Here is a 26745-nt window from a genome sequence, read left to right as displayed (position 1 = left end):
ACATGGCAAATCCCCATTTCTACTAAAAATACACACACACAAAAATTAGCCGGGCATGGGGGCGCGTGCCTGTAGTCCCAGCTACTGAGGAGGCTGAGATGAAGAATCACCTGAGCCCAGGGAAGTTGAGGCGGCAGTGAGCCGAAGTTGAGTCGCTGCACTCCAGACTGGGTAATCAGAGTGAGACTCTGTCTCAATTAAAAACAAAAATACAAATCTCAGATTCAAAAATTAAAAATTCCAGGCCAGGAAGAAAAAGATAAATCCATATCTGGATATATATCAATGTGGAAGCTGTGTGGCTGTTTATGACCTAGCCTTGGGAGTCACTTAGTGTCACTTCTGCTGTATTTTGCCTATTGGTCTAAGTAGTCACAAGCCTGCCCAAATTCGAGGAGGCTGGAGGGTGTAGGAATGGAACCTACTTTTATTTTTTCTATTGCTTTTTCTCTTTTGAGAACCCACTTTTCTAAGAGAGAAATGTAAAAGAATTTGCAGCCACACTAGGTGAGACAGCAATTGTCAAGACAAATGCAAAAGCAGGCACTGTAACCTTGTGATTGTTCTTGAGGGAAGGTAGTCATCAAGATGAACTTAGATATGTCTAAGCTAATATTATTACTATTATTTTAGAGATGGGAGTCTCACTCTGTCCTCCAGGCTGGAGTGCAGTGGTGCAATCATAGTTCACTGTAACCTCAAACTCCTGGGCTCAAGTGATCTTCCCGCCTCAGCCTCTCAGGTAGCTGGGGCTGCAGGTGCAAGCCAACATGCCTGGCTATTTAATTTTTCTTTTTCAAGATGGAGACTCACTTTGTCACCCAGGATGGAGTGCAGTGGCACAAACTTGGCTCACTGCAACCTCTGCCACCCAGATTCAAGCGATTCTCCTGCCTCAGCCTCCCGAATAGCTGGGATTACAGGTTCCTGCCACTACGCCTGGCTAATTTTTTTTTTTTTTTTTGCATTTTTAGTAGAGATGGGGTTTCACCATGTTGGCCAGGCTGGTCTCGAACTCATGACCTCAGGTGATCTACCCACCTCAGCCTCCCAAAGTGCTGGGATTATAGGCATGAGCCACCATGCCTGGCCTATTTAATTTTTTTAAGTAACATCAAATGATAACACAATTAAACAGTCTAAAATGATCTATCCAGCCATGAAAAGATATGGAGGAAACTTGAATGCCTATTACTAAGCGAAGGAAGCTGATCTGAAAAGGCTACATACTGTATGACTCCAACTATATGACATTCTGGAAAAGGCAAAACTTTGGAGACAGCAGAAGGATCATTGATTGTCAAGGATTATGTGTGTTTGTGTGTGGGGGTGTGGAAGAGGCAGAGCACAGACAACTTTTAGGGCAGGGAAATGACTGTATTATAACTATATACTATAATGGTTAACACGTGTCATTAAACATTTGTCCAAACTCATAGAATGTGCAACACCGAGAGTGAACTCTAATGTAAGCCACGGACTCTGAGTGATAATGATGTGTTAATGTAGGTTTATGAATTGTGACGAATGTACCACTCTGGTGGGGGATGTTGGTGATGGGGAGGCTATGAATTTGTGGGGAGATATGGGAGATCTCCATACCTTTTGTTCTGTTTTGCTGTGAACATAAAACTGCTCTAAAAAAAGTCTATTATTTTATTTTTATTTACTTTATTTTATTATTATTATTATTTATTTTTTATTTTTTTCAAGATGGAGTCTTGCTCTGTCGCCCAGGCTGGAGTGCAGTGGCACCATCTCATCTCACTGCAAGCTCTGCCTCCTGGGTTCACGCCATTCTCCTACCTCAGCCTCCTGAGTAGCTGGGACTATAGGTGCCCGCCACCACGCCCGGCTAATTTTTTTTTTATATTTTTAGTAGAGACGGGGTTTCACCGTGTTAGCCAGGATGGTCTCGATCTCCTGACCTCATGATCCACCCGCCTCTGCCTCCCAAAGTGCTGGGATTACAGGCGTGAGCCACCGCACCTGGCCTATTTTATTATTTTTTTTTTGACATGGAGTCTCACTCTGTCACCCAGGCTGGAATATAGTGGTGCAATCTTGGCTCACTGAGGTGATTCTCCTGCCTCAGTCCCCCGAGTAGCTGGGATTACAGGCACCCGCCACCACAACTGGTTAGTTTTTGTACTTTCAGTAGAGACGGGGTTTCACCATGTTGGCCAGGCTGGTCTTGAACTCCTGACCTCAGGTGATCCGCCCACCTCAGCCTCCCAAAGTGCTGGGATTACAGGCATGAGCCACCGTGCCTAGCCAAGTCTATTATTTTAAAAAATTATTTTGGGGAATATTATTTTGAGGACTCTTGAGAACACATATGGGAACTCTCAGGGTCCTAAGGACTCCATTTGGAGAAACAGTGCTATAGGAGATTGAGTATTGCAGCTGCTCATATCTATTTGCTCCACTAGAGTTACAGAAGCCCTGTCTGTTGAACTGGTTCTCCAGGCTGGACTTCTGTCCTCCAGGTTCTCTCCATCACAGACAGCTAACATATCCAAACAAGCAATGTCCTTGGAGAGTTTTGCATAGGCCACAACCTAGATTGCCTGGTTCTGACATGTAGGATTAAAAGCTCAGGTGAAAAACATTTAATAGAACATTTTGGTCTCATTAAAAAGTGATAGAAGCACATCTTTAGAATATAACTTCACAAAGCCCTGCCTTGTAGACAGATGTGTGTGCTATATTGTCTCCTATCAGAAAGAGATTGGAATTTATAAAGGGACATTTTGTTTCTTGGTGACAAAGCCATTTCAATCCTAGGGATATTTACAACCAGTACTGAAAAATCCTCTGCACCTGAGGGACTGGCCGCAGTTATAGATTGTCTTAAATGTCAGCGACCAGGCTTTCTCTTGGAGAGATTAGCTCTGGGGAGTTGCTAGGGCAGAAAAAGTGGAAAAAGGACAGGTGTTGCTCCATGTGTATGATAAGACTGGGATTAGAGAAGAGGGTGCATCGGGCAGGCGGTAAACATGACAGGGGAAACCGAGGAGGGTCTAACTGCTGAGAATTATCACAGCTAGGCCAGAAATGTCAGCGGGCTCCTTTCTCTCAGCCCTGCTGCCAGGGAGAGGAGAGAACACCTGGGTGCTCCGTCATAAACCCTCTTCAGGCAGGGTCAGAGCGGTAGCTGACTTTTTTTTTTTTAAACCAGTTTACAAAGAGCTTTCCTAAACATAATCCCCTAATCATCCAGAGAGATCAGTGTTACTCAGTTTTGTGGGGGAGAGCTACTGAACTATTTAATCATCTTAGCAGGGTGTTACCATCCCTGTTTATAGACAAGGGAGATTGAATGACTGTCCCTGGTCATGCAGGACGGGATGGCAGGATAAAAGCCGGGTCTAGACCTTTTGGCTGTAATCCCAGCACCTGCACAGCTCCCAAGCTGTTCTAGGGCCACAGGCCACACCCTGGCCCACCATTCAGTCATTCAACAAATACTTATTGAAAGCTACTATGTCAGGTGCTGTTCTGGGTGTCTGGGCTACGTCCATGGACAAAAACAAAGATCTGTGTTCTGATGACACTTACATTTGATCTGGAATGGGGACGGGGCAGAAATAGATAATAAACACAGCAAATAGTAAAGGTATAAAGTGTGTGTTTGAAGGTGGTAAGTGCTATGGAAAAAAATTCAAAGTCATTCCAGATTTGAAGGATCAATGGATCGTTGAGACGGGGGAGCCAATTGCTATCGTCAACAGGGAGGTCGAGGCGGAAGGGATAATATTGACAACACTTCAGGAGGCTTTTGTGAGGGCTAAAGGGGAAGAAGATGCAGGTACAGTGCCGGGCCCTGAGCCTGGCATATGGGTGCTTAGAGGTGCTCAGCAGGATGGCTGTTATTACTGCCGCAGTCCTGTCTCCCTCACTGGACTGGTCAGTGTCTTCCAAGAACCCTCATGCCAAGGTTCAGCCTAGAATAGACAGGCAGCTTAAGTTACACACAGACTGGACAACGTGGTCAAGGTCCTGCCTGGCCCAGAGCATGGTGATACAAACTACCCCAGGTCCGTGTGGAGGCCACTGTCTGCTTTGTGTGATGTGTCCATAGCTAAGCCAGCGCGGTAGGCCCTGCCAGGGGGACCAGGTACTGTCTCTGTGGTTTATGATCAAAATAGAAGCTGGAAAGCCAGAGTAGAATAGAGCAATGCTGAAAGAAAGGGCAGTGTAAGGCCAGGGTTCCCCCAGACTCCTGTAGACTGGGAGCCCCCGCGCCCCAGCACTGTATTGCTAGGCGACGGTCTAGGGATTGAGGACGGCCACCAGAGGCCGGCAGGACTGGGGTCCGTTTGCTTCTTCGACTGCTGCTGGGTCTGGTGCTTACTCTGGGGGAGAGGAGGTCTTAACTGTAGGTAGAGGAAGCAACTAATTCAGTGGGATGACTAAAGGGAAGCCAAAAAGTCACCCTTGACCCTATGCATCTGCCTCGGTGCCTGCAGTTTCACCTTTAGCAACTCGTTTAAGTCAAGACTCTGGCATCCTAACATTTTTGGTGTGTGAAATTTTTGGTTCAAACAAAATTTTAACTTAGAAGCATGAACAAGAAGAAGATATTTTACAATATTGCTCCATGAATGAGGGACTCTCTACTTCCCCCTTTGAAGGGGCTGGCTTTCTTCTAAACCCCTAGACTCTGGAGCATAATTTGAAAATCACTGGGTTAAAGTATTGCAGCCACCCTGTTAAAAAGTAAACAGCCTTGGTTTGGTAAAATATTAAGCTATTTTAAAATTACTAATACATGATGGCAGGTGGCAATGTTTTCCTGTGTAGGGAGGAGGAGGGGGATAACAGACTCCTTAGAGGATCTGAAGTCATACAATGGACCCACTGCCCAGAAAAATGCACATATCTGAAATTCTGCATCTGGCCGTATATGGGCAATGGTCCATGGGCCATAGGTTAAGGACCCCTGTCTTGTGGGATATTTGTTTATGTGATTTACTTTCAAATGGGATAAATATTTAAGGCCTGGGGCACAGAAGAGTGAGTTTTGAAAAGGGGAGGAAGGAGAAGAAGAGCTAGAGAATCAGGATCTTGGTGGTAGAGGCCAGGAATGTGTGTTTTAAACATGATCTCCAGGCAGTTTTGATCAGACAAACATAGGCCCCAGAGGTCTAGAGCTGGTGCACCCAGGCCCTATTGAGTCAGCAGTCCGAAGGGAGTGGGAGGAGGGAGGGAGGGAGGGTGGGAGGAGCCCAGCTGCCTTTCCCAGGCTTCGGTGTGACCAGCTGGAGAACAATGGGAAACGTCCTCTCCCCTCAGCCCTCCTCTTCACAATGGATCACAGTGAGGTCGCAGTGCCCCTGAGCCTCAACCAGTCCATCCACCCAAAGCCTGAGCAGAGGAAATCTGAAGCAAAAAGTACAGAAACCAGGAGTTCACAAAACACCCGCAAGGGCTGGGCCTGAGAGAAAGTCTCATCTGGGGGACTCACGTTCCAAATTCTGACATTTCTCCATGGTTTTCCATGTTCCTATGCTAAGTGGAATTCATTGGTACTTCCCAAGAAAGGGCTAGTCTCTCCCTAACAGTCAGGGAACTTTTAGAGTTTGTCAGAAGTAACACAGGGCTTCCATTAATTTGGGGTTGATCAATGGAATCTGCTCTGGTCTGGGTGAGGTACTTTCCAGGCAAAGATGCATTTGCAACTGAGTCAACAACTACCTATTGACTCTGCTATACCCAGCTCCAGGGCATTTGCCTGGCGACCCCAGCCTCATCTTTTTTTTTTTTTTTTTCTTTTGAGGCAGTGTCTCACTCTGCCACCCAGGCTGGAGTACAGTGGCATGATCACGGCTCACTGCAGCCTCCACTTCCCAGGCTCAATCAATCCTCCCACCTCAACCTCTCAAGTAGCTGGGACTACAGGCACGTGCCACCACACCTGGCTAATTTTTATATTTTTTTGTAGAGCAGGGTCTTGCCATATTGCCCAGGCTGGTCTTGAACTCCTGGCCTCAAGCAATCCTCCTGCCTCGGCCTCCCAAAATGTTGAGATTACAGGCGTGAGCCACTGCGCCCAGCTGCTAATTTTGACATTCTCCCCAAAGAATCTGCTCTTTAGGGACTATGAGAGGAGAAGAGAAACTTCTCTTCTGAAAGCAGATCCTTTGGGAACAAGGGAAGAAGTGGCCTCCTCCAGACCCCAAGGCATCCAGTCTAAAGTTGGCTCCAGACAAAACCCAGGTTTACTTAAGAACCTGTTTCTTGACGCAGATCCTGTCCCAGCCAAGACAAACCCAAGTCATGTTGATCTTCTGCTTCCTTTCCTGCTTGTGACTTTATGCAGCAGTGGTTTTAAGACTCAGAATGTGAGACACTTGCTTGGCTGTCTTTTCTCTCTGGGAGGTAGGGGAGGTAGGGAAGTTGTTCCTTTTTTCCCAATAGTCTTTGGGTAGTTATTCTTAGCCCTGTTAATGTTTTACTCAAATATAGCCATTTATCAAAATTGTAGAGTTAATATTTGTTCATTTCAATGTATATAAATTTTACCTTTTAAAAAAGGACCATGAGGCCAGCCTGGTGGTTCACGCCTGAATCCCAGCACTTTGGTAGGCTGAGGCAGGCGGATCGCTTTGAGGTCAGGAGTTCAAGACCAGCCTGGGCAACATGGCAAAACCCCATCTCTATTAAAAATACAAAAAAATTAGCCAGGCATGGTGGTGCACGCCTGTAATCCCAGCTATTCGGGAGGCCAAGGTGAGAGGATGGCCTGAGTTCGGGAGTTCAAGGCTGCAGTTGCAGTGAGCCAAGATCACACCACTGCACTCCAGCCTGGGTGATAGAGTTAGACCCTGTCTCCAAAAAAAAAAAAAAAAGGACCATGAAAAATGAAAAATGACAATCTCATGTGGGGAGGAGCGGGTGGAGGCAGATGTAGTGGGGTAGAGATAGATAAAAAATGGCAGAAATTGGTGAGTATTGAAGCTGGGTGATGAGATGGGGCTCACTGCACTGTTTTGTTTTTTTAAATATATATTTGAAATAATGTATTTCAAATTTGCCATAATAGGTTTTATAAATTTACCACATCAAAAAGTAAAAGTGGAAGAAAAGACTTAGGGATGTCTGTTTTCTCTTAGAAATCTCCCTTCTTGATCAACAATCTCAAAGAAACTCATACTCTTTAATCTAGTAATTCCACTTCTGGGAATTTATCCAAAGGAAATAATTAGAGATACAAAGAAAGTGTCATTGCAATATTATTTAAAATAAGGAAAAATGGAACACAACTCCAGGTCCAATAATAGGGGAATGGTGAAAGAAACTATGATGCAGCCATTAAGGACATGGGAAAGTGCTTTTGACCTAAAATTAAATGGAAAAAAGTCAGAATACAAAACTATAGGCCATATGATCTTCATTTGCATGTGTACATGCATGTATAGAGTGAGAATCTGGAAAGAAATACAGAAAATGTTAAAAGTAGTTATCTTTGTTTGGTGGACTTGTGGCAGGTTTTTTTTTTTTTTTTTTTTTTTGAGAGAGAGTCTCGCTCTGTCGCCCAGGCTGGAGTGCAGTGGCGCAATCTCGGCTCACTGCAAGCTCCGCCTCCCGGGTTCACGCCATTCTCCTGCCTCAGCCTCTCCGAGTAGCTGGGACTACAGGCGCCCGCCACCACGCCCGGCTAATTTTTTTTTTGTATTTTTAGTAGAGACGGGGTTTCACCGTGGTCTCGATCCCCTGACCTCGTGATCCGCCCGCCTCGGCCTCCCAAAGTGCTGTGATTACAAGCGTGAGCCACTGCGCCCGGCCCTTTTTTTTTTTTTTTTGAGAGAGTCTCGCTCTGTTGCCCAGGGTGTGGTCTCGGCTCACTGCAACCTCTGCCTCCTGGGTTCAAGCGATTCTCCTGTTTGGGATTACAGGTGCCTGCCACCACGCCAGGCTAATTTTTCTATTTTTTAGTAGAGGCGGGGTTTCACCATGTTGGCCAGGCTGGTCTGGAACTCCTGACCTCGATTACAGGCGTGAACCACTGCGCCCGGCCCAGATTTTTATTTTCTTTTTTATTCTAGTCTGTATTTTCATCTTTCCTGCATTTAACAGGTATTACTTTGATAATTATTTTTAACTAAGATGTGCTATTTTGAAAGAAAAGGGGCTGGGCGTGGTGGCTTACGCCTGTCATCCCAGCATTTTGGGAGGCTGAGGCGGGCGGATCACCTGAGGTCGGGAGTTCAAGACCAGCCTGACCAACATGGAGAAACCCCATCTTTACTAAAAACACAAAATTAGCCGAGCGTGGTGGTGCATGCCTGTAATCCCAGCTACTCGAGAGGTTGAGGCAGGAGAATTGCTTGAACCAGGGAGGCAGAAGTTGTGGTGAGCTGAGATTGCACCATGGTACTCCAGCCTAGGCAACAAGAGCGAAACTCCATCTCAAAAAAAAAAAAAAAGAAAGAAAGAAAGAAAAGGGGAAAAAGATGGAAGTAAGGTCAGATTTCCATGTCGGTACCAGTACAAAATAATAAGTTCTTGGAACCGGAAGGAATCTTAGAAGTTGTCTAATCTTAGAAGTCCAACTGTCTCATTTTACAGATGAGGAGACTGAGGGTAGAATGAATCGAATGACCACCGAGGTCATTTGTTCCTAGTCTCAGAGACTGTTTGTTTTAGTTCACCACTAGCCCTCTCATTCCCTGAGGACCTTCGCCGGCTGGAGAGTGCCCATGTTAATCCCCGGAGGCCCCATCTGAGGGGCTTTCCAGCCAGTCTGGGCCATCCATTGCAGTCATCATTGGCTAGCTGGGCTGGAGAAGTGCCCTGGCAGGAAGAAGAAGACTGGTAGAACAGCAGACCTCACTGCCACCTGGTCACCTTGCGCTTCTGCCTTGGAGTGTTCTGACCAGTCATCCCTGTCTTCTTAGCTCTGCTGTTGCAGGGGTTATTTCAAAGCAACTAGGGTAAATGTCTGTGGGAGCTGGCTTGTCCTGGCTTTCAAACCACCATCACTCGGAAGAGAAACAATGTGGTTTAATGGTTAGTCAGATCGGAGTTAGAGATCTGTTACTGTCTTTGCCACAGTCCTTAGACACCAAGACCCTGCTCCAGAGAAATGCGGGCAAGCAACAGCTTGCAATGGCAAGTAAACCTCTTTGGGATGTGCGTTTATGGTCTATCTCCTCCCCATCCCATCCTTGCTAGCACACTCCCCACCACATACACATAAAAGCTCTAGAAGTCCACAGGTTTTAAACACCACTGCTTCACCAGAACCTAGCACATAACAGGCCCTCAGTACGTACTTGTTGAATGTGGGGTGAGTGAACATCATTTTCTTAGAATATGGAAGAACAGACATATTCCAAGTTAACAATATCTTCTGAGATATTGTTTCTGAGTTATATAAACATTTTATATTTTATAATAAAATAAAAAATAAAATATATTCTGAGACATTTAAACATTTTAATTCTAAAAGAACAGAATGTTTGAAAAAAATAGCACTTAATATTTATTTGCACAACTGCAATGCAATGTTTTTGAAAGCTGTCAATAGTGAACAAATAAGCATGAGGGAACACCACAGCCCGGGTATGTCCAGTGACACTGCTACAATGTGCACTCTGCCTGCTGCCTTCCACTCCTCCCTCTTGGTGTTTCTGAGTTTGGCCAATCATTTGGATGATAATTAAAATATTTTTGGGAGGGTGTGGTGACTCACACTTGTAATTCCAGCACTTTGTGAGGCCAAAGTGGAAGGATTGCTTGAGTCCAGGAGTTCAAGACCAGTCTTAGCCACATAGCAAGACCCCATCTCTGCAAAAAAAATTTTTTTAATTAGCCAGATACAGTGGTGCACACCTGTAGTCCCAGCTACTCAGGAGGCTGAGGAGGGAGAATTGCTTGAGCCTGGGAGGTTGAGGCTGCAGTGAGCTGTGATTGCACCACTGCACTCAAGCCTGGGCAACAGAGTAAGACACCATCTCTAAATATATATAGATTTATATTTTATAAAAATATTTTTTATTTTGGAGATATTTCTCAAATTTAGACTATCAGATCATCAGACTTCTACCTTTTAGAGTACTCAATAGACTAACTCAGAGGTTGGGCGTGTTCTCTAGGATCTGTGGTATCACCTATTAAAAAAAAAAAATTGTAGTAAAATACACGTAATGAAATTTACCAGCTTAACCATTTTTAAGTCTACGGTTCAGTGGCATGAAGTACATTCACATTGTTGTGCTACCATCGGCACCACCATCGTCATTATCCACAGAACTGTCTTACAAAATGGAAATGCTGTACTCATCAAACAGTAACTCACCATCCTGCTCCTCTAGCCCCTGACAGACACCATTCTTTCTGTCTCTATGAATTTGACTACTATGTACCTTGTATAAGTAGAATCATACAGCATTTGTCTTTGTGACTGGCTTATTTCACTTGGCATGGTTTTTATGTTTTTATTCTGTGGAGTTTGGTTGGGGGGCACCAAGGCCAGCCCTAGGTAGAACTGGGAAGTAAGGAGGGGCCTTATCCCCCGCTGCCCCACTTTCCTGCCCCATCCCTCCCTCAGTTCCCACCCACCTGAGGTCCCCGCTCAGTGGCTAAATGTCTTCATCCCCCTCATCCCATCTTCCACTTATCCGCAAAGAGCATCTGATTGGCCTAGTGTGGGTCACATGTCCATCCATGGCAGAGGAAGGTGGGCCACCTCACTTGACAATCTCATCAAGACTCTGTATGTAATAAGGAGGCAATAGTTCCTCCCAGAGAGGTGCTGCTCTCAGAAGAAGGGGGATGGACACTGGGCAGGCACAAACAATAGATGTCTTTGTTGAACCTCCAACAAGTTTCCAAATGCCTTTCCGCCTTCCCATTGCACACAGCTTTGGACTTGGGTCCCTTCCCCTTGGGCCTTGTTTGGAAAATTTTTTATGTACTTGGCTTTCCTTGCAAAGTTTTTAGCAGCTTGAGAGCCAGTGCTGAGCCCCAGACACAGTTTGTAAGTGTGATAGGAGCCTACACAGGCTGCTCTCAAACACTGGCAGCGTTGAAAACAGATTCTGGACTCAGATAGCCTGGGTCCGATCCTGGTTTGGCAGTTCCTGGCTGTGTGGCTTTGAGCAAGTGACCTTGCCTCTCAATGACTCGTTTTTCCCATCTGTAAAATGGTAAAATGATTTACCATTGAATTGTTTTGGAGATTGGAAAACATACTGTGTGATGTGCTTGACCTACATCATCTTAATCATGCTCACAGAGGGCCCTATCGCACATGGGGAAAAGGCACTCCCTCTCTGGGCAGATGCAACACCTGAATAGGGTATACCACCCAGCATGCAAGGCTTGAGCTAGATTTCACCCTCCACTCATGCCCTGAGCTCGGTAACCTCATGAATAGCCTGCATAACTATACAGCAGCCCAGCCCCTCTATGATGCAGGGGTTTGTATATCCCCATTTTTCTTTTTTCTTTTTTTTTTTTTGAGATGGAGTCTCGCTGTGTCGCCCAGGCTGGAGTGCAGTGGCGCAATCTTGGCTCACTGCAAGCTCCGCCTCCCGGGTTCACACCATTCTCCTGCCTCAGCCTCTCCGAGTAGCTGGGACTACAGGCGCCTGCCACCACGCCCAGCTAATTTTTTTGTATTTTTAGTAGAGACGGGGTTTCACCGTGGTCTCGATCTCCTGACCTCGTGATTCGCCCGCCTCGGCCTCCCAAAGTGCTGGGATTACAAGCGTGAGCCACCGCGCCCGGCTATCCCCATTTTTCAATGAGGCAGCTATGGCTTAGGGAAGTCAAGCACCATGTGGGAAGGGGTGGTGGGATCACTCTAATTTGCCTATTTGCTTAGGGCACATGAAAAAGCCTAACCCAGTCCCTAGGACTCTCCTACACCTGAATTGTGGACCACATCTCTGTCATCAGCTAACCAGCTTAAACCTTATTCATCTTCCACAGTGGATGGTAACGAAGTACAGCTCTAGCATCTAACCCGTAGATTACCTCCAATCTCTAATCTCTAAACAGTTCCCTTTTTTATTTGAGACAGGGTCTCACTCTGTCATCTGGGCTGGAATGTAGTGGCACAATCACGGCTCACTGCAGCCTCAACCTCCCAGGCTCAGGTCATCCTCCCACCTTGGCCTGCTGAGTAGCTGGGACTACAGGCACATGCCACCACGACCGATGAATTTTTGTATTTTTAGTAGAGACGGGGTTTCACCATGTTGGCCAGGCTGGTCTCGAACTCCTGACCTCAAGTAATTCGCCTGCCTCGACCTCCCAAAGTGCCAGGATTACAGGTGTGAGCCACTGCGCCTGGCCTCTAAACTGTTACTTTGATAATCATTTTTAAAAGTAACAGATACTATTTTGAAAGCAAGTGGTGGGAAGGTAGAAGGAAGGACAGATTTCCATCCAGGTACCATCCTGACTTGACAGTTTTCTTTTTTTTTTTTTTTGGTCATTTCAGCAGTCCATTCAATATCCAGACAGTAAGGACTAAAAATATTGTGAGTCTGAGTGAATTCTTCTAGAACAGAAAGATCAGTGTTACCAACAGATCAGTCAATACAGGCAAAGCATTTTCCAGTTTCAGGGTTTTTTTTCCTCTTCCTTCTCATGTGCCCAGGAGTATTACATGGCTGGATGATGCTAGGGAAGGATGCACTAACTAAAGTTCCCCACCTCCTAATTTCTAAACCCTTCCTTTATTTCTCTGATGAACAGGCAGCACCCACTGCCTGCTGTGTCCCATTTAACAGTGTAATTTGGGTGTGCGTCATAGAATTGTGCACAGGGAGGAGGAAGGAGTTACGTGCTGGATGTATATACTGAATGTGTTTATGTGCTTCTTTGTAGACCTGCACTATATGCAAATTATATACTTTCAGACAGATCACTGAGTAAACTGAAGTACTGTCAGGGAATTGATGTGTTTGCAGAACGCTGAATATAATTGAGGAGTCCTGCCAGTTCTATCCCTGATTTAACTCTCTCTAAGCTTATTTTTTTTTTATTTTTTATTTTTTTAGATGGAGTCTCGCTTTTTTTGCCCAGGGTGGAGTAAAGTGGCGCTATCTTGGCTCACAGCAACCTCCGCCCCCACTCCCAGGTTCAAGCGATTCTCTTGCCTCAGCCTCCTGAGTAGCTGGGATTACAGGCACGTGCCACCACACCTAATTTTTGTATTTTTAGTAGAGACAGAGTTTCACCATGTTGGCCAGGCTGGTCTCAAACTCCTGACCTCAGGTGATCCACCCACCTTGGCCTCCCAAAGTGCTGGGATTACAGGCATGAGCCACTGTGCCCGGCCCTAAGCTTATGTCTTGAATGGTGTGATCTCAAAGTGTAGTTGAGATTTGAAACAGGTGTGTTAGAACCAGCCACCTTGAATTATGTAAATATCCCCAAGTGGCATGAAGTAAATGAGCACATATTGAAAGCGAAATTTTCTTAGGCTTGGAACCACCATTTCCTCAGCAAACCTCCCACCTGAGTGAGACCCAGGGGACATCAAATGAAAGATGATGAAAAGTAATGGATTTGGCCCATGTGCCTCTAAGAGGCCAAATGCAGTCAGAATGAACTGAGATGATCTTCGAAGAGATTAGATATTTTAACACCAATTCTCAGGCCTTAGAAGTGAGCCTGGCTGCTGGCAGACAACCAACACTGTCATGTTTAATTTTTAGATTTGGCTGTTAAATTTGGCCCTGTGTGAGTCTGCGTTTGGTCAGAGTCTATAAGGGTGGAGGAGGATTCCTGGTGGGAAGGCCTGATTTCTAGCTCAGTGACTTATCGGCTGGGTGACCTTGGACAAGCTATCACACCACTGAGAGTCTATTTTCTTATCTGTACAATGAAGGAAACACCCCCTGGTCTACTTGCCTTATAGGGAGTCGTGAAGATCAGACGAGATGGTATTTGGGAACTGTGAACACACTACACAAAAGACCAGCATGAATATGTTCACAAGCACCACCCAGTCCTTTCTGCCTTGCTCACTCAATTCTCCATTTAATGTATACACAGTGGATTTTACCCCTCATTCTTGCAGCAAAACCCTTTTGAGAGTATCACTTTAAGAAGTGGATTGACATCATATATGTATAGTTGCCCTATTTATCCTCAGAGTCTGAGATGAGGAAAAGACAAGAATTATTAGGAAAAATAGACACAGAGAGGGCACAAAGAATTCCCATCCTGATGTTCTTTCTTTCCTAGATGACATTGACATCTACATCCAAAGCCAAAGATTCTGGTCAAAAGTTCATCTATTGGCTGGGCATGGTGGTGCATGTAGTGGCTCCTGTAGTCTCAGCTACTTGGGAAGCTGAGGTGGGAGGATCACTTGAGCCCAGGAAGTCAAGATTACAGTGAGCCATCATCACACCACTGCACTCCAGCCTGGGTGACAGAGCAAGAGACTGTCTAAAAAAAAAAAAAGAAAAGAAACTACATCTTTACCATATTGCAACAAGTCTGAAACGCCACTGCTTCTAAGACACCATTTTTTTAAGGTGTCATAAAGAAAGAAAAAGCTCTATCCCCTAAAACATAACACAATGCTTCCTTACTGTGTTAATTTTAAGACACGTCTTGATTTCACAGATGTTAGATGTGGAAAAAGCGTGCATCTTGGAATAGATGAAATGCAGTGTGTTTACCTATCCCCCAAAATAAAGCTTTTTCCTTTTGGTCCTGACGCATTATTAGATTAGCAAACTTCAAAACTGTTGTATTTTTTGTCTTAGCTCCTTGACGTTATACATGTTACGCAATCACGTTTTCACGTGGGTTAAAGGGCGACATTAATTCTATTTTTCTTATGCATACAGTAATACAAAGTACCTCTGGGCTTGAATATAGTTTTAGGTAATGTAGATTGTAAAATACTTGTCAGAGCCAAAATCATCGCTAATTCCATGGTCTGTTGTTTATTACCAGATTTAAAGGAGGAAGAAACACTTAAGGGCATTTGGCATATCAATTGTGTTTTCTTTGTTCTGAGTAGAACTGTTTGTTGTTGTTGTTGTTTTACTTAATGCTTGATTTGGTTGTTTTGTTGTTATTCCATTTATTTTTAGCTCAGGTAAAACAATTAAACTATGAGTTTCCCATTGCACAGACAAATTAGGGATGAACGGGCTCAAGTGAGAGCACATCACCTGCCTCGGCTAAATATATTTTCATAAAATGCAATTGGGAATTCATAGTCTTTCTGAGCGGAAAGGAGCATAAGAAACACAGGGAAATAGGGCCAGGTGTGGTGGCTCACGCCTGTAATCCCAGCATTTTGGGAGGCCAAGGCAGGTGGATTGCGAAGTCAGGAGTTTGAGACCAGCATGGCTAACGTGGTGAAACCCCGTCTCTACTAAAAATACAAAAATTAGCTTGGCGTGGTGGCACTCGCCTGTAGTCCCAGCTACTCGGGAGGCTGAGGCAGAAGAATCCCTTGAACCCAGGAGGTGGAGGTTACGGTGAGCCAAGATCATGCCACTGCACTCCAGCCTGGGCGACAGAGCGAGACTCCGTCTCAAAAAAAAAAAAAAAAAAAGAAAGAAACACGGGGAAATAGAAACACATACCACTTCTGTGATGAGCCTTTGTAAATTTTTTGTGGACTAAGGCTTCCATTTAGAACATCCTTCCATTTAGAATGTCCTCGTTCATAAATTCCACACTTTGGAATAAGAAAAACTCCACCTATTTCTAGCCTGTTCCTTAGTTACCTTCCCACATTCCTCTGCTCCATAAGGACATTACTTAAACATAACAACAAACAGAGTCACACACAAAAATGATTTCTAGGGACTAGACCACGGCTGGGTGGAAGGGAATGATCCAAATCATTGTAGTTCTTGTACTCGGTTCATAATCATCAGCTCCCTGCTGGGGGTCCCTGGGCCCATTTCTGAGAGGATGAGCATCAGTAGCCATGGTGCTGGGCAGGAAGTGGGTGGGAAGCTGTTAATGTTTGATCACTGCTAATGCACATTTTGCCCACTGTTCTCTCTCCTGCAGTCTGAGTACCACTATGAGTACACGGCGTGTGACAGCATGGGTTCCAGGTGGAGGGTCGCCGTGCCGCATACCCCCGGCCTGTGCACCAGCTTGCCTGACCCCGTCAAGGGCACCGAGTGCTGTAAGCAGCTATCCTGCTCAGGGCTTCCCTGTCACTCAGCTTTGGTCTCTCCTCCAAGTCTCCTGCCATCCAATCTGGGCCCTTCCTGGCAGAGCAGCTGCATTAAGGAATCAGATCTTTTCCCCAATTAGTCCCCACATCCCAGACCCTTATGAGATTTGGTGCAGAAGTATTTCATGAATGCAAACTGGATATCTGAATTTGCTTTCATTTTTTAAAGGAATTTAAATCCCATCAGTGGATACAGCATAAGCAATGCCAGCTGTGTGCACTCAGATGTTCTTTTCTGTTTGCATACATTTTCATTTTTGCCTGTGTATGTCTCTCCAATCTACACTCACTCGCCAGCCACAATCAGTCATTAGGGAAGATTGAGATTTGCTTTCGTTCTTAAAAAGGAAGTCAGAGAGGCTAAGTTTCTGCAGAGACGTCCTTTAAAATGCTCCAGGCATCACTTCAGGAGACAAGAATCTTCCTGACTGTGGATCTGATTGTGCAATAGGAAAGGCAGTGGCTTGCCGCAGCCCCAGCGCCCGCCTCTGTGACTCTGCAGTCACAACTTTTCTGCAATTGGCAGCTGTTTCCCCTGCATTATTCTTTTAGGAATGCGAAGGGAATAACAAGAAAAACCAGGCACTAGATTTATGGAATTATTTGAAGAGTTGGAAAGGAGTTTGAAGATATTTAAATTCTAAAATCAGCTTAGTACAGTGCCTGTTTGAGTAAGTGAGCAAATAAATACTTGTTAAATTAATGACTGGATATTGCTGAGGCCTGAGCAGAACTGAGGTGTGACTAGTGGAAACAAATGAGCCATCTTCATTGAACTCTGCTGACTTCAGTGAGTCCCACTATGTGTAAGCATCATGATGTGCACATGCAGTGTGAACTGCAAAGACAAGGCACACTGTCTGCTTTCAGAAGCTTAGGGTGGTGGAAAGTGCAGACATTCATTCATTCACTCATTGTTTCAGAAACATTCATGAAGCTCCCAGTCTGTGCCAGTCACTGAGCCAGCCATCCCCGGAGGAGCGCAGAGCCTAGTGGGTGGCAGACATATATGATATGAGAAAGAATGAGAGTTGCGAATATTTAGGGATCAGGCATAGCTGGGAGGGCCACTGGAGCAAAAGTTTAGATGTGGATGAAGAGTGACACATTTGAGGAAGAGCTTGTGGTCCGGGGTAGAGGCAACACAGAGAAGGTGATGGATGGAGTTGAGGTGGAGAAAGATTTGTAGTGGGAAGTCAAGCTGGGAAGTTAGGCTGGAGGGAAATCGTGGACAACTTTGAATGCCAGGCCAAGAGCATAATTCTAGAACCAAAAGGGAGTGCCTGTTTATTTTTAAAATAAGGAGAATAATAGTACGTATGTGTTTTACTTTTTATTTTTTTAAAGACAAGATCTCACTCTGTTTCCTAGGCTGAAGTACAGTGGTGCAATCTTAGCTCTGTAGCCTCGACCTCCTGGGCTCAAGTAATTTTCCCACCTCAGCCTTTTGAGTAGCTAGGATTACAGGCACATGCCACCACTCCCAGCTAATTTAAACATTTTTTTTGGTAGTGACAGGGTCTCACTGTGTTGCCCAGGTTGGCCTCAAACTCCTGGGCTCAAGTGATCCTCCTGCCTTGGTCTCTCAAAGTGTCGGGTTTACAGGTATGAGCCACTGTGCCTGATCACATCTGTTTTAGAAAGGTACCTCGGACCACAGAATGAGCAAAAATAAGAATAGGGAACTAGTTAGGAAGATGTTGCAATGATTGAGTTAACAGGTCATGAGAATCCCACCTAGCATGGTGGCAGTACAACCAGAAAGGCAGATGCCAGAGGCTCAAGGGAGAAATTCAAGGCTGAAGGGCCATGTGTCATTCAGAGGAGTCAGCACAAGAGACCTTGGCATCCTCTTCACCAGAGAGCTCTCAGAATGGTCAGGGCACCTCTCCAAAGGAAATGAGTGCCAGGGACATGCCCAAAGTCCCACAGCAAGGCAGAGTGTCCGCGGCCCTAGATCTATTTTTTTTTAAATAACAGCTTTATTGGTATACAATTTATATGCCATGAAATTCATTCCTTTAAGGATAAAATTCAGTGGTTTTTAGAATATTCACAGCAACCATCATCACTCTCATTTCACATTTTAATCATCCTAGAAAGAAACCTCATATTATTAGCAATCTCTCCCCAGCCCCTCCCCACAGCCCCTGGCAACCACAAATCTACTTTCTGTCTCTATGGCTTCGCCTCTTTTGGCCATTCCATACAAATAGAATGACACATAGCAAGGAATATCACTGCTGAAAAAAAAATTTTTTTAAGAAAAATAAAATAAAATCACACAGTAAATGCCATGGCCCTAAATCTTGGTGGGCCAAACTCCTAGACCCCAACCCAGCGCTCCTCCCTTCAGCTGCTAGCAGCCCGTCCACTTCTGGGGCTGCAGTGACCTGAATCCCCCACCTTGTCTCTACCCTGTTTTCCAGCCTTCTCCTGCAATGCCGGGGAGTTTCTGGATATGAAGGACCAGTCGTGTAAGCCATGCGCTGAGGGCCGCTACTCCCTCGGCACAGGCATTCGGTTTGATGAGTGGGATGAGCTGCCCCATGGCTTTGCCAGCCTCTCAGCCAACATGGAGCTAGATGACAGTGCTGCTGAGTCCACCGGGAATTGCACTTCGTGAGTCTGCACACACCCCCACCCCAATCCCAGCCCACTGGGGAAGGGGCTGCAGGGCACACTGGACAGCCTCCTCTGCTGCCCCTCAGGCTAGGCAGGGAGGATGGAGGGAAGAGGAAGCCAGGCTGCCAGAGTGAGGCCTGCAGCTGTGCCCACAAGACCAGTGGATGTGACTCTGCCTGGCCCACTCTTACTGGCCTAAACTTACCAGTGATGGACAGGCATTTGTGGGAGGTAAAAAACATGGGGAAATAAGAGAGTGGACAAGGCGGACAAGGGTTAAATGGCCCAGTCTATTTAAAACAAAACTCAGTTGGAGCTGGGCACAGTGACTCACCCCTGTAATCCCAGCACTTTGAGAGGCTGATGTGGGAGGACTGCCTGAGGCCAAAAGTTTGAGACCAGCCTGGGAAACATAACGAGACCCCTGTCTGTACAAAAAGTTAAAAAATTTGCCAGGTGTGGTGGTGCATGTCTGTAGTCCCAGCTACTCAAGAGGCTGAGGCAAGAGGATCACTTGAGCCAGGAGTTCAAGGTTAGAGTGAGCTATGATCGCACCACTGTACCCCTGGATAACAGAGCAAGACTCTGTCTCAATAGAAAACAAAAACCGGCCGGGAGCAGTGGCTCACGCCTGTAATCCCAGCACTCTGGGAGGCCAAGGCGGGTGGATCACCTGAGGTCAGGAGTTCAAGACCAGCCTGGCCATGGTGAAACCCTGTCTCTACTAAAAATACAAACAATTAGCCCGGCATGGTGGTGCACACCTGCGATCCCAGCGACTCGGGAGGCTGAGGCAGGAGAATTGCTTGAACCGGGAGGCAGAGGTTGCAGTGAACCGAGATCGCGCCATTGCACTCCAGCCTGGGCAAAAAGAGCGAAACTCCATCTTAAAAAAAAAAAAAAAAAAGAAAAACAAAAACCAAAACCAAAGAAACCAACTGGATTTCTACCACGGAATTTTGGATCAGCCAGTATACTTTCTCAGCTTGACTGGAACACAATATGCAAAGCTTGGGTATCTTCCCGGCTTGGCTGCTAACTTCTTTTTTTTTTTTTTTTTTGAGACAGAGTCTCACTCTGTCACCCAGGCTGGAGTGCAGTGATGCCATCTCGGCTCACTGCAACCCCCAGCTCCCAGGTTCAAGTGATTCTCCTGCCTCAGCCTCCTGAGTAGCTGGGTTACAGGTGTGTGTGCCACAATGCCTGGCTAATTTTTTTTTTTTTTTTGAGATGGAGTCTCACTCTGTCACCCAGGCTGGAGTGCAGTGGCACGGTCTCAGCTCACTGCAAGCTCCGCCTCCCGGGTTCACGCCGTTCTCCTGCCTCAGCCTCCCGAGTAGCTGGAACTACAGGCGCCCGCCACCACACCTGGCTAATTTTTTTCTATTTTTAGTAGAGACGGGGTTTCACCGTGTTAGCCAGGATGGTCTTGATCTCCTGACTCCTGACCTCGTGATACACCCGCCTCTGCCTCCCAAAGTGTTGGGATTACAGGCGTGAGCCACCGCGCCTGGCTAATTTTTTTGTATTATTTTAGTAGAGATGGGGTTTCACCATGTTGGCCAGGCTGGTCTCGAACTCCTGAACTCAGGTGATCCACCTGCCTCAGCCTCTCAAAGTGCTGGGATTACAGGCATGAGCCACCTTGGGTGCTAACTTCTAAAACTGATTCTGCCTAGCCTTTGCTCAGTGCTGGCTGAAATCTTCCAAACACTGTGAGACCCTAGTGACTAGAAAATTTTCTTGGAAAGCTCAGCCCAGGGTGCTTGGAGAACTGGATATCTATTTCAGATATGTCTTTTGTAGGCCAGGCACTATTCTGGATGCTTTACATATATTATTTTCTCTAATTCTCACAAGAACCCTGTGAAATAGGCATTACTATTTCTATTACAGGGACAAGGAACTGGAAGCTCAGCAAGGTTATCATCTGCCCTTTGTTATCCGGCTTACAGCTGGCGAGATTGAAATTCAAACCCAAGCTTCCACTGCTCCACAATGCCACATTCAAATAACATTTATTATGGGCAAGGCAACATTGGGTCCTAGGGAGCGAAAGTGGGGGAGATATGAGGATATGAAAGGCAGTCATATTGTTCCTTATTAAATATGGACAGTGAATACAGGAGGAAAGCAAATGAAAGTTTCACTTATACCCAAACAATCAAATGGATAAGAAGGACTCAAGAATTGTATTACACTTGGATTTCTAAAAACTGGGAGCAATATCTCCCATTCCTATACTTAAATCTTGTCTAAGCCAAGCAGTGGCTATTTAATTTATAGTCCAATTTTAATGTTATGTTATTTTAGAGTTCAATTTGGTGTGTCAGATTCATTAGCATGACAATACTGGAGGCAGAGATAAAGCTAGAGAGCTTTAAAGCTGGAAGGAGCGGGAATGTGTGGGTTAAGACAACCAACCCCCATTTGAGTCCTAATGGAGAATGTCATTAGGCCCTGGACAAGGTGCAGACCTGGCTCAGTCAATTCCTACCATGTAAAGGAAGGATTTCTTCTCTCTCTGGGGACTGCACCGAGAGTCCAGAAATCATTATCTCTCAGTGAGGCAGGATGTGGGTGGGTTAATAACAACTTGTGTTTCCACGGCACGGACTATTTCAGGGCCTGTGTCTTAAGGCATCCCACGACATCCCTGGGAGGGAGGGAGAGGATATTTCTCCGTCAATGGAGAGGAAATGGCCATCTGGAGAGGTTTTTGTGGTTTCCCCGTCATCCCTCAGAAAGGCAATAACTGAGCTGATACATAGAGCGCAAGTATTTGGCTTTCCTATTCAGCTGTGCAGCTACCCAAATCCTGCCTGCTCTGCCTCAAGAGACTCCAAGCTGGTCTCCTGCTTCCAATCCCAGCCTCCTCCAGGCCTGTCCACTCAGCAGCCAGATTCATCTTTCTTTTTTCTTTTTTTTAAGAAACAAAATCTCACTCTGTCACCCAGGCTGGAGTCCAATGGCGCAATCACAGCTCACTGCAGCCTCAATCTCCCCGGGCTGAAGCCATCCTCCCACCTCAACCTCCCGTGTAGCTGAGACTACAGGCACATGCCACCACACCTGGCTAACTTCTTATTTTTCCTAGAGACAGGGTTTCAGTATGTTGCCCAGGTTGGACTCAAACTCCTGGGCTCAAATGATCCTTCTGCCTCAGCCTCCCAAAGTATTGGGATTACAGGTGTGAGCCACTGCACCCAGCCTCATCTCCTTAAATCCAATCACAGTACTTTCCCGCTCAAAACCCTAGATTCAGTGGCTACCGATTGCTCTTGGGATAAAGTCCACTACCTTCCCACAGCCTGCAGGGCCCTGCTGCCCTGCCCCCTCCCGTCTGGCCGTTTCCCCAGCCTCTCCCACTTTCCTTCTGTCTTCACTTGCTGTGTTCCAGCCACGCTGACCATCGCACTCCTTCCCCTCCTCAGGGCATTTGAACATGTGACTCTCTGTCCCCTCTTCTATGACTCCTACTTAACCCTCAGGTCTCTACCTAAAAATCACTTCCTCAAACCAACCATCCCCGACCCCATAGACTCCTGTTACACGCTCTTTATCATCCTGCATTTCTCCAATGGTACTTATCACAGTCATTGCTATGTGATTGTGTGATTAGTTAAGCTTCTGTCTCCTCAACTAGAAAGAGAATGCAAGCCCCAAGAGGGAAAGGATCAGACTTGTCTTGTTCATCACTGTGTCTCCAGGATCTAACATAGTGTCTGGCTCAAAATAGACAAAATAAATAATTGGGGACAAAACAGACCAGCTGAACGGAGTATGCATGGCAGGATCCTGAGCCTTCAGGGATCCTCCGTGGGTCCTGGGTTGATGTCCCAGGGCTAAGGTACTGGCCTGAGATCAGAGACTAGGATATGCTAAGGGAACAGGAGTGATGTGGGAGTAATAGAAAGAATGTCATATATTAGTGGAAAAGATCGAGCAGACGCCCAAAGACTGTGACAGTGAAACAAGAATGAGAGAGAAATGTAAACATTAAAAATGAAAAATATTATATGCAGATCACAACTGGATGACCTAGGGTCAGTTTCCTAAGCACTTCTGGGCTTCAGTTTCTTCATTCTAAAAATGATGATAAAAATAGTACTCTTATAGGTTGAGGTAAGGATTGATGAGATGATACTTGTAAAGAATTTAGAGCGATGCCTGACCCTAGAAATCAATCAAAACATGTTGTTATTATTGAATATGAAATGTCTTCACCAGGGGCAACTCTGACAAAAATCGGAATTATGATGCATTTTGCAAATGTAACCCACTTATGGCATCTTTTTAATTATTCATTAAACTTCAAGAGTTATTTATAGCTGATGTCGTGGAGCACATCAGCATTAAAGGTTAACCCTTTCAACAAGGAAAAATCAATGCTGTTAGGTTAGATGGGATATTTTGGACGAGCTCATGTTATGTGTTTTCGTTTTGAGAATAACACTGACTGTCAAAGAGCTGAAAATAACCATGTTATTCTGGCAAACACAGGGGGAAATCTGTGGACTAATCTGAGGTTCCTTTAACTGGCTATTATTATTATTATTATTATTATTTTGAGATGGAGTCTCGCTTTATCACCCAGGCTGCAGTGCAATGGCACGATCTCGGCTCACTGCAACCTCCGCCTCCCAAGTTCAAGCAATTCTCCTGCCTCAGCCTCCTGAGGAGCTGGGATTACAGGCATGTGCCACAACACCCAGCTAATTTTTGCATATTTAGTGGAGTTGGGGTTTCACCATATTGGTCAGGCTGGTCTCGATGGTCTCGAACTCCTGACCTCAGGTGATCCACCTGCTTCAGCCTCCCAAAGTGCTGGGATTATAGGCGTGAGCCACCACGCCCATTCAACTGGCCATTATTAAGCAACTGGAAACCTGGGCTGGTCTCAGGCAAAACAGCGCAATAGCGTGAGTGTTTTTGATTACCTGTTTCCACGTTCAACTCTTTAACCCTGTGAGTCCCCACTATGTGCCAGGCCCAGGCTGGTGCTAGGAATTCTTTAGTGAGCAAGGTAAATTTGGTCTCTTCCCTCACATAATATTGGCAACAATTTTGAGATGTGACAGTTTCAAATTTGGAGAGAATGTGGAGCAACAGGACAGTGTAGCAGTAGCTGGTAAATGGGAGGCTCACATACAGTTCTCCTCCCAGGCTTTCTACTCAGACATGTGCCTAAGGAGGCAGGAACACAGCAGAATGTGCACACGAAACTGCAAACAATCCAAATGTCCATCAACGAGTAATGCACAAATATATACGGTAGAGCCATACAAAGGAATGTTATGCAGTAGTAAAGACGAAGCCAGAAAAGCTGGATGTGTGAATATGAATGAATCTCCCAGTTAGTATACTGAAGTCCCTCCCTTCCCGAAGTGAGTTTCAGAGCCCATAAATATAATACCATTTATGTGAAGTTTGAAAACATGCAAAGTACTACCATACAGTATGTTGTTTAGAGATACATACATGCAGAGAACCGCATGTGCATGTTAAACACCAGATTCAGGGAAGTAGTCACTTGGCAGTGGGGAAGGCAGTGTGTTCCAGGAAAAGGGATGAGGTTAGCGGAGGGTACACAGAGGCTTCTGCTGTGTTGAACTTCTTAAGCAGGGTGGTGGGTCGGTAAGTGTTCATTACACCATTGTATAGGTCTTACATATTCATTATATACTAAAAATACATAAAATATCATGGGATTATGGCTATGAGAAGGGGTGCAAAGAGAGCTAAGGGCACCCATAGCAGAAGCAGATAGAATCAAGGAAGACTTTTTAGATTAAGTGACATTTAAGACACAGTAGGAGTTAAACCGAGAGAGAGAGGAGGAAGTTTGTTCCAGGAAGAGGGAAGAGGATGTCAGGAGGCCCAGAGGTCAGAGAAAGCTTGGCAGAGGAATTGAAAGAAATGTCATAGAGTTCAAGTATAAAGAGTGCATCAGGAATTTGTACCCTATCCTGAGGGCCACAGGGAGTCAGTCCCAGGGGTTTTAATTTGAAGCAAGGGAGTGCCATGGTCAGAGGTCTATTCTGGAGGATCTGTCTTCTGGGCTGCAGCATGCAGAGGGCTTAGAGGATGCGGGACTGGCTTCAGGGAGACAAGTTTGGGGGCTGGTTCATAGATGGTGTGGTGGTGAGCGTAGGGAGAGCCTGTGGACAGGGTGGATAGGGTGAACACGTATTTAGGAGATAAAACAGACATGATCAGGTTGGCTGTCTCCGGGGTTCTCTGGCCCTCATCCTTTCCATAAAAACCATTTACATGCGGCATCTTATAGTAGACATTTCTGGAAAAACAGGTAGACTAGACTGGGTGGATGTCTGAGTTCTGAAGAATATCTGTGTCTACTGAGTTATTTGACAGCTTTAGAGTTTGGCAGACCCTATTTCAGCCCTGCCACTCGCTGGCTTCGTAACACTGGGCTTGGCACTCTCCAAGCCCCAGTTTCATCATCTCTTAAACAGAAAGAACATTTCCTCTTATTGATGAAAATAAATCATGAATATAAAGCATGTAGTTCAATACCTGGAATGCAGTAAGCAACCAATAAATGTTATCCCTCCCTGACTGGGGGGCGGTGGCTCATGCCTGTAATCCCAGCCCTTTGCGAGGCTGAGGTGGGTGGATCACTTGAGGTCAGGAGTTCAAGACCAGGCTGGCCAACATGGTGAAAACCTGTCTCTACTAAAAAAAAATACAGAAATTAGCTGGGTGTGGTGGTGCATGCCTGTAATCCTAGCTACTCGGGAGGCTGAGACAGGAGAATTGCTTGAACAGGGGAGGCAGAGGTTGCGGTGAGCTGAGGCCACGCCACTGCACTCCAGCCTGGGAGACAGAGCGAGACTCTGCCAAAAAAAAAAAAAACAATGTTATCCCTCCCCAACTTCACCTGCCACCCATATCCCAGGTAGCTCTGCACAATGTGGAGGCATGCCTGCTTGTCTTCCTCACCTGTCTGCCTTCCTCTTCTTAGCTGTACTCCAGGTCCTTGACCTACCTGAGAGCTTCTTTTGTCCTTCTTCACTGAGCATTTTCAGGACCAAGTTTCAGTTTGTGAATCACAAGCCCGAAAATTCCCAAAGACCCAGCAGAACATGAGACCTGCATATGGCACAGAGCCTGGTGGGCTGTGCTCCTGCCTGTGAACCTGGTTCCTGTTCCTTCACAGGTCCAAGTGGGTTCCCCGGGGCGACTACATCGCCTCCAACACGGACGAATGCACAGCCACACTGATGTACGCCGTCAACCTGAAGCAATCCGGCACCGTCAACTTCGAATACTACTACCCAGACTCCAGCATCATCTTTGAGTTTTTCGTAAGCCCCTGGCCAAGGTGGAGGGCGGGAGCTAAAAAGTCTCTCTGGGGTTCAGATCCATTTGAGGAATCCATCATGAGTGTAGCCCTGCTTGGGGGAATTACCGTTGTTTTCCCTCTGGAGAGAGCTGTGGGCAAAATGAGCTGAGGCCCCAGGAGGCAAGGAGAAAAGGCAAAAGTGAAAGGACTCTTGGGGGAAGAATTGTCTGGCAGATTTCTAAGTGTTTTATCCAGCTGAGATATGAAAACAGCACATCTGAGTTACAAGTTATTTCTTTGGCGCCAATACTCATTTTGTGTGTGTGACTAACTCCTGACCTACTTTGAGGCTCATGTGTTTTGAGCTCAATCCCTAAAGGAAATTGGCAACTCCTCCCATATAAAGAAGGGCCCTCTGGAGGGCTGGTGCAATGTGGGGAAAGGTATCCATTTCCTTAGAAAGCTGAGACTCTGGTCCCAAACTCTTTTTATGTCAGGTTCAGAATGACCAGTGCCAGCCCAATGCAGATGACTCCAGGTGGATGAAGACCACAGAGAAAGGATGGGAATTCCACAGTGTGAGTATCACACCAGCCTTCTCCCAGAGATCCCAGAAAAGGGACCCAGGGCC

General features: G+C 45.9%; 1 protein-coding gene across 2 annotated transcripts in view; it reads left to right on the top strand.

Annotated features, from left to right (window-relative positions):
- Window positions 1-26745, top strand: part of ELAPOR1 (endosome-lysosome associated apoptosis and autophagy regulator 1) — an 88629-nt gene that overhangs the window by 33391 nt on the left and 28493 nt on the right. For both annotated transcript variants that reach the window (XM_058439498.1, XM_032155153.2), the window contains 4 exons: window positions 16012-16132; window positions 18613-18805; window positions 25989-26136; window positions 26612-26692. In XM_058439498.1, coding sequence (XP_058295481.1) covers window positions 16012-16132; window positions 18613-18805; window positions 25989-26136; window positions 26612-26692 — 543 coding nt within the window. The remainder of the gene's footprint in view (window positions 1-16011; window positions 16133-18612; window positions 18806-25988; window positions 26137-26611; window positions 26693-26745) is intronic.

The sequence above is a fragment of the Hylobates moloch genome, unplaced genomic scaffold (assembly GCF_009828535.3).
Source record: "Hylobates moloch isolate HMO894 unplaced genomic scaffold, HMol_V3 SCAFFOLD_5, whole genome shotgun sequence".
NCBI lineage: Eukaryota > Metazoa > Chordata > Mammalia > Primates > Hylobatidae > Hylobates > Hylobates moloch.
This window is presented reverse-complemented; position numbering and strand designations above follow the sequence as displayed.